Raw genomic sequence first — 16,036 nt, 5'->3', positions numbered from 1 at the left:
AGCTGCCCCCTGTGCAGCAGTGGGAGCTGCTTCCCTGAGCGGGATTTCCTGTGCTGCGCAGACCTAGGAGGGAAGACATTGTCTACCTTCACCCTAGATACTCGCCACATTTTATGAAACAGGACCGAGTGGCTTGCTTTCTGCAGGTGCTGACGCAGAGATTTCAGGACGCCGGCGAGATGTTTCGCCACTTTCTGGGAAGTTATCCGTGCTCCGTCCCAGCTGAAGGATGCCCTTTCCAGGGAGCTCCAAGCAAACCCGCGTGGCGTGGGCTGAGCCGGGACTTCATGTTGTCCCGGGCAGCCCCTTCACCGGGCTGCGGGGCCCCGGGGGCCCTGGAAGCAGGATATATATATATATATATATATATATATAATTTTTTTTTTTTAAGTTATTTTTTTTTTCTCCTGAAAACCCCCATGGCCTGGGTTACCCCCGGCCCCTCTGTGCCCTACTCCTGCGAGCCCCCGGCGCGCCTGGGCGGGCCGTTAGAACCCTTCGGGCCGCCGGAACCGCGAGGGCTCGCGCCGGCAACCGCCGCCGTCCAGGGGCTGCCGTGGGCCGCCCGCGGCTGTTCGGGCGGCGCCGAGGGCGGGCTCTGCCGCGCCGCCGTGCGGGGAGGAGGCGAAGGCGGAGACGGAGCAGCGGGGCCGGCAGGCAGCCGCCGCCCCGGCCCCCCTCGCCGCCGCCCCGCTGCCCTCCCCTGCGGCAGCCACAGCGGGGGCCGGGCCGCGGGCGTGAAGCGGCCCCGCAGGCCGGCCTGCCTGCCCGCCCGCCCGGCTGCCGGCCCCGCTCCTCAGGGGCCGGGGAGCCGCGCCACAGTCTCTGCAGACGAGCGGGGCCAGCGCGGCGGGCCCCCGGGACCGGGCGGCAGGGCGCTGCCAGCCGCACCATGCCGTGCCGGGCGCTGCGCCTCTTCCTCCTTCTCCTCGTCGGCCCGGCCTGGGCCACGGCCGCAGGTGCGTGGTGGTGGGTGGCTCGCGGCGGGCATGGCTGCGGGTGCGGGTGCCCCCGCCGGCGGCGTGCTTCCGGCCCGGGGAGGAAGCCTGGGCGCCGGGGGCCCGGGCTGGGGCGCCCCTGGCGGGGGCGGTGAAGGGCAGCGCGGCCATTGCTGCCGGCCCGGCCCCTGAGACGGCCCCACCGCAGCCCCGGCGAGTGCCGGTGCCGCCCGGTTTGTCACGGGTTTGCCCCTTCCTTCGCCCCGCTTCGGCCTGCTCCTCCCAGGAGCCCCGTTTGCCCCGCTCTCTCCAGGGGGCTCTTCCTCGAAAATCTGCCGCCTCCGGGGCTGCCACCGGCTCGCGTTCAGGTCCAGGGCTGGCTGCGCGGCCCCAAGCCGGCTGTGTCTGTTAGAGAGAGGCTAAACCCCCCACGGTTTCAGCCTCGAGCGTGACTGATACTACATAAGCTGTTGATGCGGCTGTTGTTTGTGATATGGCACCCGCTCTTCTGCTGCATTTGAGCCTCCTCTGCTTAGTTTTGTGAATTGACAATTTAGCATCTCAAGGTTGGATAGGATTTAGACGTGCGTGCAAATGCTTTGCTGTTTCTTCTAAGCATGCAAGGCCTATTAGTTATCCTCTTGGCAATGCTAAGTTTCAGAGGTCCTATTTGTTTTTCTGATGTTCAGGTTGGGTTAGAGCTGCCTGGCTGTTGTTGAAGAATAATTCTGGCTTCACTGTTTATCTCAGCAAGTGCAAAAGAGCTGCTGCAACATGTTTTGAGTTATGATTGTATTGGCCTAGCATGAGTGGGCCAGGAGAGTAAGTGAATGTTGGGCTATGGTACTTGCTGAATAATCTTTGAAATAAAAGATGCATGTTGGTGTTCAAATTAATAGAAGATTTGGAAGAAGTTGGAAATGTCAACATGCGGCAAGGAAATAGTTAATTTGTAACTTTGAGGCATTTGTTTCTGAAGCAGATTTTCCTCGTGAACAGCATAACTGGATGGATGTCATGCCTGTGTAGAAAGGGGTCCTTCAAGATGTTATTTTGTTCTCCTCTTGGTAATCTATTTTGTTCATTCTTTGGTGCAGTAGTTGGATGTCTGCTTTAATTACGTTTCGGTTCCTCTCCCCATTACCTCTCCAATGACTAGCAGATTATCATCTGATTTCCTGGGGAATTTATCAGCCTTGAATTTGCAGTTATGTTCTTCACAATCTCAAGCTGTTCATCAAATCAAACTGGCAAAACATTCTCTGAAACTAGAGCAGTTCTTCATTTTTGTTTACCAGCTCTTTCAGGAGCGCTGATAGTGTCTCATGTGTGTGAGTTATCCTAACAGCAATAAGGGCATCTGAATAGGAAGCTGAATGTTGCAGAGAGTGATAATGGAGGTTGAGCAGAAGAAATGCCTGCATGCAGTGTGGCCCTTATTCAGGTACACAGGGATCTCCCTGGGTTCAGTATGTCAGCTCCCACACGTTTTGTTGTGTCCGTTTAGACATTGCTGGCCAGTCTGTGACTGTTGAGCTGTGTGGGGCTCTCCAGCAGTTTGGGTGCAGCTGCTTTTCCAGGCTTGTGGTCCATGGCCAGACTCTGGTGTCCAAATATCCATCAGTGGGTTAAGGCAACTTGGGGGAGCTGCCGTAGTCAGTGCTGCCCAGTCCTGTCCCGCAGCGCAGCAGTGGGATTTTCCAGGGAATTGTTCTGCTGTTCGGCTAGTGAATGTGGCTTCCCCTTAACTCTCCAGTGGCCGCACCTGTTTCTTCTGTTGCTAAGGGAGATGTTACACATTAAAATCTGGGCCAAAAAAATAGTGCATTGCAGCTGATGTCACTCATCCCCACCTGGCCACACACTTCAGCTGGTCACCTTTGCAGGCTCTGATGTTTGTCTGACAATACGAGAAGCCAGTTCACTGCACCAGAACAGCAAAAAATGCATCCATCAAAAAAAAAAAAAAAGGATTTCTGCCAGTTTTGCAAAACAATGTGTTTTAAACCTGGTGCAGGGAAGAGATCAGGGATCATTCAGGAGCAGGCATGGGAGCTGTGAAACCAGTGGCTAGGCTAAGCTGACCTGATATTCCTGACTGTAAATTACGGCTTCACACTCTGCTATATGAAAGCCTTGACTTGTGACTTGAAGAAGAATCTGAGAATTGCTTGACCGATGCTTTAAAAGAGCCTGTTCACTGAGACTACATTTGAAACATAAAGTGAAAACAGGGCATTCTTGGCTTTTCCTGGATAAGGCTGTTTGAGTGTTGGGGTGTCGTACTCCTTTTCTAGGATATTTGCAAATCTAGGTGCTTTATTCCAAAGCGTGCATTTTGTTACTTTGGATCATACAAAATAATGATCGTTATGGAATTCATTGTGTGATTTCATAAATTTAAGTAACTTTCCTTGTCAAGTCAAGATAGCTAATTGCAATATGAATGTTTTCCCTTAGTGTGCCATGGAACCAGTCCTGAATGCAGTAATTTTTGCTGTGGCACACAGCAGCTTGATACTCAGCTACAGAGCCATAGCCTTGATACTTCTTTCAGTGTTTCTGAAGCTAGTAGGGGAAATGATCTATTTCTGAATGCGATATCAAGCAAATAGAGGGGAAAATGGACCAGCTGCCCTTTTCCTTCATTGCTTGTTCTTTAAGAGGGAGAAAAAAATGCTGATATTTGCATTTTGTTCTGATAGCGTCCTTGAATTCTGCAAAATTAGTTGTTTTGGATGTCTGACTACACAGATTACTGATGGTGTGAGATACTGTGCCACACGCCAGACCAGGAGTGAGACTGCAGGAAAGAATCTGCTTGACTAGAAAGCAAAAACTTATCTTGACTGAAGAAAAGGTTTCTTAGTAGCCTTAAAAATATACATGAGAGATTAATAGCTTCTGTAATATTTTTAACTGTAAAGGAAAAATTTTGAGAACAAAACTAGTTATTTTGTATTAGGGACACCAAGTTTAATGCAACTTTATGAAAAGTCTTGTAGTGTGTTTTCTTTATGTGGAGGATGTTAAAGCCTAGCATTAATTCTCTTCTGAAAGATAGCACCATCAGCATCAGTGTGCTGTCTAGTACTGTGCAAAAAAATCAGCTTCACAAATAAAAAGGAAAAAACTTTTTACAATTAATTACCCCCATATTTCCACAGAAGGCTCAGCTAGAATTTGCCTTGAGTGCTTGATCTTCTGATCTTATTTATGTCAAAATAAACAGTGTCTTAAGAGAATATTGTGTCAAGAAAAAAAATGGAAATCTCATCACCTGGGATCATATTTATAATGTCATGTTTGTCATAGAGGTTGGGACCTGTAGACCCATCTTGCTTAACGGAATAACTGATCACCACATGGGCGAGTACCAGTTAAGTGTAGAAGGAAAAGCTTTTTCACCGTGAGGACAGACAGGCAGTGGAGCAGGTTGCCCAGAGGGGCTGTTCAGGCTCCATCCTCAGAGGTTTTCAAGACCCACTTGGACCAGCCCTGAGCAGCCTGGTCTGGTCCCAGAGCTGGCCCTACTTTGGGCAGGAGGTTGGGCTGGAGACCTCCTGGGGGCCCTTCCTGCCTGAGTGACTCTGTGGTTCTGTGATTCGAAGTGTGAGGTTCATCTGGTTTTAAAAGGCATTTGATGACTGCAGTCTCCTCTCTTCTTCACCCCAGGCTGCTTGTCGTAATCTTAGTCTCCCTTTTTTGGCTGTCCCGATTCTTTGTCATCGGTCCCCTTGCCTGCTCTAGTTTGTGTTTTTGGTATTCCAGCCCACTGTTTTCCCTCTTTGCCAGCTAACATCTCTCTCCAGGTGCTCCCCCATCTTACTTCTCACCTGGCTTCCCTTACTTGATTTTCCCAGTCCCAATTCTCTCCTTTTGCCTGCCCACCCTGGCTCCCTCCATCTTCTCCCCCCCTCCCCACTGCCTGGCCTTTGGCCATGCTGTAGTCAAAGCAGACGGCTTCCTCCTCCGCACTGCTCGGGTCAGCAGGGAAGTGGGTAGCCTGCAGTCCTAGAGGACCGTCTCTGCTCTCGGCTTCCATGTCGCTCACTTCCTGTAAAGTTGTTCGAGAGCACGTGCAGTCTTCCCTCACCCCCACTAGTTTATAACGTGGCCAAATTTGGGTGGACAGCCCTACCACTAATAGAAGGCACACCTCTAACAGACATTCCTCTCCTTTTCTGCGCTGTGAAATCTGTTACAAGCTTTAAGCTGTGTCAGTGTTGGAAAGTGCAATGGGTGCACTATGTATATGTAAATATTTAAGGCACTTTCCTCAGCTGTTTCTGGGCAGGTGTCAACAAAGTGACGTCAGCTTGTTCAAACAAGTTATCAGAGGCAGATATCAGGAAAAATGTGGTCTGAGTTGTTAGCACATAAGAAATGTAAGAGATACAGGCACAAAATAGATGAGTTTCTGTATGGTGAGTGATTGTGGACTGTAATTTACGGCTTCATGGGAGCAGGTGATTTTTATGGGGCTTGGGAGGCGGGTTGCTTGTTTTTTGCCTATAACTTCTCAGCCTTCCTTTAAAGTGCTGGACTAGGTACTTTCTGTGCTGTAGCCTGTACAGAATAAAAGCTGTAAGTTGCAATTCAGTGTTTTGTGGATAGTAGGGATTTAAATATAGTGGTATTAGTGCACTTAGAAATGGAATAAGGAGGAGAAATGGTACTGCCTGCAAAGCAGCTAAAATGTAATACATGGTAATAGAATTTGGAGATAAGGTAGTTACTCTGTACTTGAATGCTTTAATAATTATCTTTGTTTCTCTTATTTTAGAATCTTCTCTCCATTTACCAGCACCACAGAATGTGATGGTTTATTCCTATAACTTTCGTAGCTCATTGAGGTGGTCTCCTGTTAAAGTAGATAGAGGCCCGGTGTTATATACAGTCCATTTTAAAACGTAAGTAAATAGTTCTAAAATAACAAGTTGATTTTGTTGTAATCCAGTAACATAATTAGTGTTTTAAAAAAATGCTAAAAGTGAATAAACATACAATTGGAAAAATGAGTTATTACAGCTGTTTCTATGTATATGTGAAGAGAGTTTCTCAAGACTGAGAATCCCTTAGCCTGTGGTATTTCCACTAAACTAAGAAAAAAATTAAGACTTTTCCTCTTCATTTCATTTTTTCCCCTGAGGCAGTTCAGTTGATATTTTTCATGGATTACCTTGGATGTTCTAGTTTGTTCTAAACTTTGTTATAAGCACAGGGTTCGAGCTTTTTTCTGATGCTGATGTGAACTGCTCTTAAGTTTTTGAATGCTTTAAATCTCAAGTTGATGGAGCCTATTCATCCAGGTCAAAGAGGATGCCAAGAGCACACGGTAATGTTGCAGTTTCCTGTATAATTCTAGCCTTACTGAATTCTCTCTAACAAATTTTAGTTTTCCTAGCTACTGAAGAGTTGCAGGTGTTGAACAGGCTGTAGAATAAACCTGCATGAAAGTGGCAGTCCTGTAACATTCTTTTGAACAGAAATTGGCTAGGTGGGAGGGATTGTATTTTGGAGTTTTGACAGTTGCACTGTTTTGCTGATGCTTTGGTTTGTCTTTTGTTTTGCATTGCAGAGGAGCCTTTAACCAGTGGGATGAGATGAACTGCACCCGTATTACCCAGACTGAATGCAACTTCCCTCAGTTACTTAATGAACGGCGCTGGACTATTATTTTGCGTGTGAGGGCTGAATTAGGGCAAATGGTTTCTGACTGGGCGGAATCAGATCCATTTGTGGCAGAGAGAAACAGTAAGTGTTCTCTATGATTTCAGTGAGTCTCCCAAAGGAAGTTTCTCTGAAAAATGTTTGTTGTCTGTTCTAGGCTTTTTTGACTCTGTTATGTACAAAAGTCAAGTGAGAGAACTGTGGGTGTTGGTTAACAAAGACTATGAGGTCTCTGTGTATCAGAAGTTTAATGCTGCTCGCTTCCTCTGTAGTGGTGTTAGCAGTCACCTCTGTAGCGGTGTTAGCACCTGTTCTTTCAACAAGAAGAGGAACGTGTTACATACTGGTAAAATAGGAATTAATTTGATGTCTGTGTGAACAAGTGTACTGTTGTTCTTTATGAAGATCTGCTCTTTGCATGATTGTGGCTGGTTTCAGGACTAGGAGGAGATAAATGTTGAGTTAAAAATGCCTCTGAAATAATAACAAAGTAGAGGAAAGGAGTTATTAACTCTTTAGTTCAGATTCTCCTTTACTTTGTGAGGAGCAATGGTGGTAGATGCTGTGAATAGCATGATACTTTTCCTGCTGACTTCAGTTCTAGCTCTTGAATTTTCTCTAGTAGTAAAGAGTGTGGGGATGAGAAATTGCCTGAATCTTGAGTTGAGGGCTACAACTGATGTATCCCTAGCTTGTGATGCAGAATTGCTTGTGTGGGGGGAGTGGGATCCTTGGGGGGTTAGGAAAGCGTTGGGCAAATGGGAAAACAAGACAAAGGAGAGGTCTGATGTGGGAGCAATGTGTTTGCGCATCTCTTCTTGGAGGAGCGAGAGGAGCGCTAGATGTTTCTTCTTGGGTGACCAGCCTCAGGATCAGTTTGTAGAGGCCGAGACCTTGGGCTACTTGGGCTGTTCGTTGCTTGGATCAGTTCCCTTGGAGAGGGGAGGGGGTGCTTGCCCCCCAGCAGTAGCCCATGGAGGAGACTCACTTCTCATAGGGAATTTATGCCAACACCCCAGAAAGTGTTTGCAGTTGTACAGAGTCGTAGAGACAGGAAGTAGAAAGAAACTGAAGTTTCCGTACCAACATAAAAATCACAGGGCCATTTTTCTCTAAAGTAACGGTAGACAGAGCAGGATCTGCTGTTTTTTTACAAGGCAAAACATGTAATGATGGCATGCAAGAATTGACTGATTTTTATTGTTGATATTTTTCCTTCTCTAGTATGCAAAAGGCAAGTGGTTTGTTTTGAGATACTGGAGTGCTTTACAAATGCTGATAAGCTTAACCATTGAAAGAAGTCAAGATACAAGGGATAAAGGACTTGTGATCACAAGTGACCTACGATCCCATAAAAAGTCTCATGTAGGATTAGGAATGATAATAACTTGCGTAATATTTTTCACGATTTAGATGTCAGAACACTTCACAAAAGGAAGTCATCATCATTACCCTATAGGACAGATGGAGAAATCAAAGCGGGGGGGGGAGAAACTAGCTATTCCTATTCCGGTCCAGTTTGACCCAAAAAAGGTGTTCTTAGAGAACGTGAAATTACATGGCTGAATTAGCTATTTAAGGAAAAATTGAACAAAATTATATCACCTTTAAGTACAAATAGATTCAGCCATGTTCTGGTGGATATTTGCTTGATTCACAGGGAAAGTTAACTGGAAATGGTTCTTTTGATCATCTAATTTCACATATGCTTTCAAGCCTTTTTCTTAAGGTTTGTAATAAATTAGATGTCTTAAATGTATTAAGTAGATGAGCAAATATTGTATACCCATTCCTCAAGAAAAATCTCTTGATTTTCAGCAGGTTTGCAGAGTGTACCAAAATAAAGCTGGACACAGCTGCAGTGAGGTGTTCAGCATCGCAGAGGTTCACTGCTCTCTCTGTGTTTGTTTTCAGCTACTATAGGACCCCCTAAAGTGAACAATGTGATTGTAAACTCTGACTCGCTTCTCGTTAGTGTTATACCCCCTTTTGGATCTGAACTAGGTGACTTTCTTCAGTATCATGTGTCCTACTGGGAGAACTCAACAAGTACTACTAAAAAAGTAAGAATTCTAATTTATTTTGTTCTTAATGCCTCCATGACAAGAGACATGAGTCAGTGTCTCTTGGTAAAACAGCAGAAATGGAGGAAGCAAGCTGTAATGTAATATTTTTTTCTAACAGCAAAGGTCAGCAGCTGGTGACTCGAACAGAAGATAATCTGGCCTTGGCTCAAGTATTGCATGTATTACTAAACTTTAAAAAACAATTTTTTTCCTCTGTATAAAATCAAGGTTAAACCACATCATTGCAGATCAAAGGATTGAGTCCACAAAGTGCAAAGTTGGTTTTAAAATGGCATTTAGATTCCAAAGTTTGAGCAAAGTTTGAGAAAAGATTCTGAAATACCCTCCCTCCTTTCCTGTGCTGGGCTTGTTTGTGCCAGCAGCTTCAGGATCTGGCCGCTTGGGCCTGATGTTGCCGGTGCTCCTAGGGCAGAGAAAGGCAAGAGCTATTAGAAACATGTTGGACACAGCTGGGATGAGCAGCTGTCCCTGATCAAACTGAAACTTTGCCCTGTCTCACTGTGTGCTTATATTGCTGTCCTTGGGAATTGGTGAATGTGGTCTAGACTGACTGGCCTTGCAGGGGAGAAATTAAGTTACATTTTAAAAAAAGAATAATAATTAAAAGAACAGCATTCTAAAATTTAAAAACCAGAAGCAGAAAAAGTTTCTTTTTTTTTTACTTTTAAAACCTTTTGTTTCAAAGGACCTAGCTAAATCTGAAAAGCCTCCACTTCCTTCCTCTCTTGCAAAAATATGCATTTTTCTGACATGTATAAAACACCTTCATGTTTGACATTCAGACAAGAAGTCATTCTTGTATGGTTATTTAGGCTTCACTGAGCTTGTTATCCTAGCCCCTTAGAGGTAAAAATTCACAAAAAGCAGGGTGGGGGCTGTGTTGAGACTGTGGAGATTTTGTTCTGTCCATCAGCTCTTCCTGCTCAGTAGGAAGAGATGAGACTTCGCTGAACTATGCTTCCGTCAGCCGCCTCTGATGGTGGAGAGGTTTCTCGTGACTTGTTTTTCCCTCTCCCTTCCTATATTATTTTCACTGCCGGAGGTGTTACAGAAGCAGCGTATGAAATGTCTAGTGGGATACTGTGGATCAAATGAGACCTTGCAGCAGTTTTCATGCCTTTGCTGTTTGTGTCCTTGTAGATGGTTTTAAATGTTCAGGCTTCATTTCATTTAAAAACAATGAAATTTCAAATCCATTAAAATAGGAAAGTTGAAATATTTTCCACTGCTTCTCTTGACATGTTAGGGAAAGCTGAATTATGAAAATAAAATCTGTGGTTTTTTTGAATGAGAAACTTGGTTATGGGGAGGGAAATTGCATTGAAGACAGCTCTGTGGTTTTTACAGTAATACTTGTATTTTTTTTGTTTGCTTTTTGTCTTTTAAACAGGAGACAAAGACAAGCAATACGCTATTCAAAATTATAAATCTAAAGGAGTTGACACTGTATTGTTTTAAAGTGCAAGTAGAATTCGTGATACAGCCAGATCTCCAGAAACTTGGACTACAAAGTGTCCCAGAGTGTTACAGAACTACAGTCAGTGGTATAAATCTGATTTTGTTAATTTTTTTCATATATAATGGAATGGGTGGGGGACATGAGTCTTAGATGGTACAACTAGTCAGTTATATGACCATACTTGTCAGGAGGGCTAAGAGGGCACCACTGATGGTAGTTCATGTTGTCATTAATAGCAAAAGAATAAGGAGTTTTCAGTCAGTAATTGAAGGTCTGGGTTTTACTCTTCCCCTTGTTTTTTTCCTTTATAAATACTTTAGGTTAGTTAAAGACCTTTTTACAGGTATTACTTCCTACAGAAAAATACAAATACTTGGTCTTTAGATGAAAATATGGGTGAAGGAGACAGCATTACTCTTGCAAAATCCTCAGTCCCTCAGTCACTCCTTTCTGCAAGACAGGCGCATCCCTCTCCTCTTTGGCCTGCTTCCCCTTCTCTGATGTTTTAGAGTTTTGTGTGTTCGTACAGGATATAAGATGGCATGTGGAAAAGAGAAGACAGCTCCAAAATAACAGAGTTTGTCCCTCTCTCGAATCCCTCTGACCACTGGCACACAGATAAGCTGCATCTTTAGCATGCCCTGAACATGCCTGAAGATGTGCAGGTGAAACCTGCTTAGGCAATTGCTGTTGCCTGGAAGGAGCTGACCTTGAAAGGACCTGACTGCAAGCCCATGCCCTGTGCCGCTGCAGACAGCGACCCTTCCTTTGCCGAGGGGAGATGCCAGTTATAAAAGAAAAGCCCCTGGCGTTAATGGCACCTTGCTGACAAATGGAGGGTGGGAGAGCAGCCTGCCCGCTGCCCAGCAGCTGTGATTCCTCCAGCTCTGCCTCTGCCCTGTTGGCATGGCCTGGAGAAGGCAGCCTTAGGCTTGCGGGTAAGGGGGAGCAGCTCATCGCAGCTGGTGATTTTCATGCAGAGTCACAGAACAAGCAGCTCCTGAACCCGGGCATTTAGATTTCTCCTATACAGTAGGGTTGTGATCTTAACCTTAGAAATGCTACTTTGATTAGCCTTTGCAGCAAATTTCAGCTTATTACACATTGCTTGACATGCGATGTTGTGTAAATATGAACCTACCATCTTTTTTTTTTTTCTTTTTTCAGAGGCAACCAGAGCTGGATATATTATACTAATATTTCTGTTAACCTTATTTCTTGTAATTCTTGTAATAGTTGGTTTGTTTCTTATGTGGAGATACCACAACACAATTAAATATTGGTCTCAGCCACCTTTCAAAATCCCATCACACTTTGAAGAGGTATGTGCAGACTTTTTATTTTTTCCCCACTCCTCCCCCCTGCACAAGGCAGTGATGAGCTTGGAGTGAATGTAAATGAACCTAGGGGTAGCCTAACAGAAGTCTTTCTTCAGCCTTTCAGTTTAGATATAACCAATTGCTGATTTAGTGTGAACTATTACTTTTCTAATACATGATATTCCACTTTATTCCTCTTTTACTTAACTGTAATTTTTATTTGCTGTACTAAGATGCTGCTATATTCTCCTTATGAAACTGGAGTAAGATTCTGTTCCTTGTCTACCCAGCTTTGCTTATCTAATTAATCAGGTCTGAAACAGTTGTTTACTTCAAGCAAAAGGGTTTGTGTGCTGCAGAACACATACTTAGGATTTAGGTCTCTGATTAGAAATAAAATATTGAAAAGTGAACACTGATCATTTTAAGGGCAAGGACTCATTTGAAGAATGAAGACGGCCTAAGGAAGTGTTCTTGGTGGGGGTTTTTTTTGTTTTTTTTTTCTCCTGTAGTTTTATGTAATTGTCAAATACAAAAATCATCCTGGGACTTTTTTTTCTCCTTGCAGCTCACATATTTCTGTACTAAACAATGTTGTTTCAGTCCTGTTCGTCTTCCTCTTTTTAGTATTTAAACAGGAAGTAGTCTTTAAGGAAAGTTTTTTTTTTTTAAGTTGTTGTTCAGCATATTTTCCATATTTAAAAAAAGTTTGTACTTGCTTGTGGGTTTTTTTGAAGTTTATTTCTTTGGCTGTATATATCTACAGATCAGAGTAATCCTTTGTACTATGACAGATTTTTAGAAAAGTATGAGTGAAAGAACCCAGACTTTCTGCAGAACCTTGAGCAAATCATTTTCTCTCTTCATGCTTACTTCAGTTCCCAGTTTATCAGGACTCAGTGAAGACAGCTATATCACATACCAAGCAATGTATATCTATCTATCATCTCATGTGCGAAAAAAAAAAAAATCCTTGCACGGTGCACTAAAATACATTTTATGCAAACGACTGCAAGAATTAATCCATCTCCCCTCCTATTTGTTTTCCATTAGAGTCTCTAATCACATGTTCTGGAGTAATTGATTTAATCTGGAAAAAATGCAACAAAAGTAGATACTCTTGAGCAGTGGTGAGCCTGTTTTCAGGCAAAACACTGATTAAAAAAAAGAAGGAAAATCAGTAAATATGTATAATTTTCTAAATACATATTTTTAAATGGGATCAACTGGCCTGGGGCTTCTCCTCTTAAAGTAATTTCCATTAGTAAAAAATTCCCATTATTGTAAGGCAGTTTCATATGTACTATTCTAGATTTTCAGAAAATCACATGGTTCCTTATTCTACAGAAGCATCTTAGCTTTCAGCATCTGAGTTAGTTACAGGAAACAGTTCTAACACAAAAACTCCTTCACACAAAGCCAAATCGTAGTTCACTTATGTCCTAAAAATCACTAAAATGCATGTATTATTTGAGGATCCTGTATGAAACATGTTTTTAATTCACCTAATAATTCTGTTGCTCATCATCCCTGCTATGATTAGAGAAACAGTGATGTCCTAATTGAAACCAGGGCTGATTTTGTCCCGTGACACACATGATAGGGCTGCAGCTCCAATCTCAGCCAGATTATGGTACCTCCTACAGCAGGGAACAAGCTTTTGAGTAAAATTAAAATACTGTGATGTCGCTTGTAATAATGTGAAAGTATGTGTATTCTAGACATTTTTTTTTTTTAATCAGAGAAAAAACATTTAATACCAATTTTTTTTGGTTCAGCACAGGAAGGCATAAATGGCTTTAACTCCCCTTGAAACACAGACTCATTTTAGTAATGAGATTATATGGGGGTGGCAAGAGGAACAGAAAACATTTTCTCTGGCCTACATTTTTTTTTTCTAACCTTCCTTCCTTTGATTAATAAAATTATACATGCAGTGTAAAGCTGATGACTTGGGGCAGGGTAGGGGGGAAACAGGACAAAGCAAAAAGTGACTGCAAGAGAATTCCAGTAGGGTTTTCTGGTAATAATAAAAGATGCACAAAGCATAATCTTGTATCTTATTTATTTGTCCCACTACTGTTTCAGACTAGTTGCAAGCTATTAGTTGCTCAGGTTCCTGTAGTTCTAGGATATGTCCCCAGCAGCATAGTTCACTTCTGTGGTTTGTTCTTAACTAGTAGACATTCGCTTAAACTGACACGAAAGAGAACATTATCCAAAGGTAAATTATAAAAAATTAGGAAATGCTGGGTAGCTTTAACTTATGTAAATGGATGTTTGCATGAGCTTTTTTTTCCACAGAAATAAGAAAGTAGCTTTGCAGGTATTTTTAACTTTTTCAGTTCTCCTTGTTCAGTGTAGTTTCAAGGAAGTCAAGAATGGAATATACATTCAGCAACCATCTTTCTTTGTGAATTCAGAGCTGAAGCAACTTGCCTAGAGGTGGTGGTAACCGCTCTGTCTCTGTAACTTCTAATATGTCTGTTCTCTGGACAGAACCTAAACTGTTGTTTCTGGCTTCTTCCAGTATTTGAAAGATCCCAGCATGCCTGTTTTAGAGGCATTGGAGAATTGTGCCGAGGAAGATCCCTGTGATTCCTTATCTATTGTGTGTAATGGAGAAAGAAGCCAGGAATGTGATGGCAGTGCAGAAGGTAAAGCTCATTCCCACAGCAACTCCGGTGAAAGTGGACTAACTTAAGTGGCACTCTAGTGAGACACCTGTACTCAGTCTTGCAGAGCCTCCCGCCAGCGAGTGGCACTCTCCAGCTACTGACAGGACAAGCAGCTATGGACAAAATGCTGTCCTTGCCAAATTTTGGGCAAGATTGTGCTTCCTGAGAACACTGTGGAACCTCAGCTTTTGTTTAAGTGGTTTCTGCTGTACTACGGTAGCAACTGCATTCTCCGGGAGAGATTTAAAAGGTGGAACATGAAGGTGAGATGAACACTAAATAGCCATAAGAAAGACAGATATGATGGAAACGGTTACATTGACATCATCGTAATAAAACCTTTTTCCCCAAGTTGTAACAAAGCTTTGAGAAATACAGCACTTTATGGTAGGATGTAATACAACCTGGGACTTTTCAGTTGAGTGAGTAATTGCACCAGGAATTACTTTTTATAGTGGGTTTTTTTTTTTGGGTTGCCTTATTTGTGAATTCTGTCTTAGCACTCAAAGTTTGTTATATCTACGCCAGTATCCTTTTCTGAATCAGTTTAAGTACTTAGTCTTCTCTGGTTTCTACTTCCTCCCTCCAGATAAAAATGGCAGTCTAAAAAGAAATCTGACTGTACTTTACCTTCCTCAGAGTGAACCTGTGCAAAGAACTACTCCAAGAAAGGCACCGGACAGTTCACTCCTCCCCCCTCGATATGTGCCTCCTAATGCATTCATAAGAAGCATTAATCTTTTGCTCCTGCAGGGCAACAATGCTATTCTTCATGGCAAAAATGAACTTTAAAATATAGTTTGGTCAGCATTTATATGAAATGTATGAACAATTATCAGACACTAAAATCTTTTGTTGGCAATCAGACTAGTCCTACAAAAGAGAAGTTGAACTTTTGTTTTGAGTCCCATGAAGCAAAAACAGAAGCAGTAAGACTTAATTCAGGCTACAGCACAACTGGCTAAGGAATGGAAGGGAAGGTGGAACCTTTCCACCTCCCAGTGGGGTCTGGCAAACATCTGCTAATAAAATCAAAGAATAAGAATTTACCACTTCTTATATAAAAAAATTGTTTTTATTCCACTAACAGTGTTTGTTTAAAAATGAAATAAAATAATTATGCTTAATTACTTGCAAGTGATTTGTTCACGTTACTTTGAGTTAGCTGTTAACAGACTTGTTCACTGCCATAGCTGTCAGTTATCATCTGAGCTAAAGCTGTTCCACCCCTTCTGGGAATATAAAAGATAAGCATGAAAATCAGTAACATTTTTAATGAAGCTGTTTCCTTGAAGAAGTAATCCTCTCATCGCCTGTGATTTGGCAACATACCAAGGCAGTGAGTTATCTGAAGACTTAGTCATGCTTTAAGTCTGACAAGAATTTATAAGTTGGCCAGAAGCTGCTTAATATCCACTTGCTCTTAGGTTTGCCCATATTTTTTTCAATATTGTGCTGTAAACAGACTCCTGAAAGGAGCAGCCTATATGCATAATAGATGTTATAAGTATCAGCTTCTAAAATAAGGCAGTTGTTAAAACATGTCCTGTGAACATTTACCAATACAGCATATAATTTGCAGAATAAGCCTGGCCTACTAAGTAAAAATATAGTAGACTTCTGTTAGAAATGGTTATATTAAATATTTCTTACAGTTACACGAAAAGGCCGAAGTTAAAAAATCTTGTTTGTTAACAGTAATTCAGAGGTTATCATCTCCACAACTGCCAACCATAGGAGGTCAAAGCATTATCTAAAATGAACAATTCCTATCAATCTTGGACTGTGCTGGAACTACTTACAGAGTAAAAGTAAACCTAGGGACATTCTGAATAAAACCTGCATGGTTGTTGCACTATGTCTGGAGCTTAGGATCCTGCAA

General features: G+C 42.7%; 1 protein-coding gene across 3 annotated transcripts; it reads left to right on the top strand.

The window, feature by feature from the left end:
• The first annotated feature begins 748 nt into the window (after positions 1-748).
• IFNGR2 (interferon gamma receptor 2) lies at positions 749-15,281 on the top strand. Of its 3 annotated transcripts, XR_010884586.1 has the most exons (8): positions 750-959; positions 5,725-5,851; positions 6,520-6,695; positions 8,526-8,674; positions 10,089-10,242; positions 11,325-11,479; positions 14,007-14,417; positions 14,744-15,281. XR_010884586.1 is itself a non-coding variant. In XM_067299098.1 (7 exons), the coding sequence occupies exons 1-7, from the start codon at positions 893-895 to the stop codon at positions 14,178-14,180; spliced, it is 933 nt and encodes a 310-aa protein (XP_067155199.1). In that variant the 5' UTR covers positions 749-892; the 3' UTR covers positions 14,181-15,281. The 3 variants fall into 3 exon arrangements, 2 of the variants coding, with proteins under 2 accessions (XP_067155199.1, XP_067155188.1); XM_067299098.1 differs by having other exon boundaries at positions 749-959; positions 11,394-11,479; positions 14,007-15,281; XM_067299087.1 differs by having other exon boundaries at positions 14,007-15,281.
• Positions 15,282-16,036: the final 755 nt, after the last annotated feature.

Source organism: Apteryx mantelli, chromosome 1, assembly GCF_036417845.1.
Source record: "Apteryx mantelli isolate bAptMan1 chromosome 1, bAptMan1.hap1, whole genome shotgun sequence".
Taxonomy (NCBI): domain Eukaryota; kingdom Metazoa; phylum Chordata; class Aves; order Apterygiformes; family Apterygidae; genus Apteryx; species Apteryx mantelli.
This window is presented reverse-complemented; position numbering and strand designations above follow the sequence as displayed.

What these genes read in the sequence shown, in the direction of transcription:
- IFNGR2 (XM_067299087.1), top strand. Translation starts at nt 893, where the DNA reads ATGCCGTGCCGGGCGCTGCGCCTCTTCCTCCTTCTCCTCGTCGGCCCG. An exon ending in GGCCTGGGCCACGGCCGCAG is followed by an intron (nt 960 to 5,724) that starts GTGCGTGGTGGT and finishes CTCTTATTTTAG; the next exon opens with AATCTTCTCTCCATTTACCA. An exon ending in TTACAGAACTACAGTCAGTG is followed by an intron (nt 10,243 to 11,324) that starts GTATAAATCTGA and finishes TTCTTTTTTCAG; the next exon opens with AGGCAACCAGAGCTGGATAT.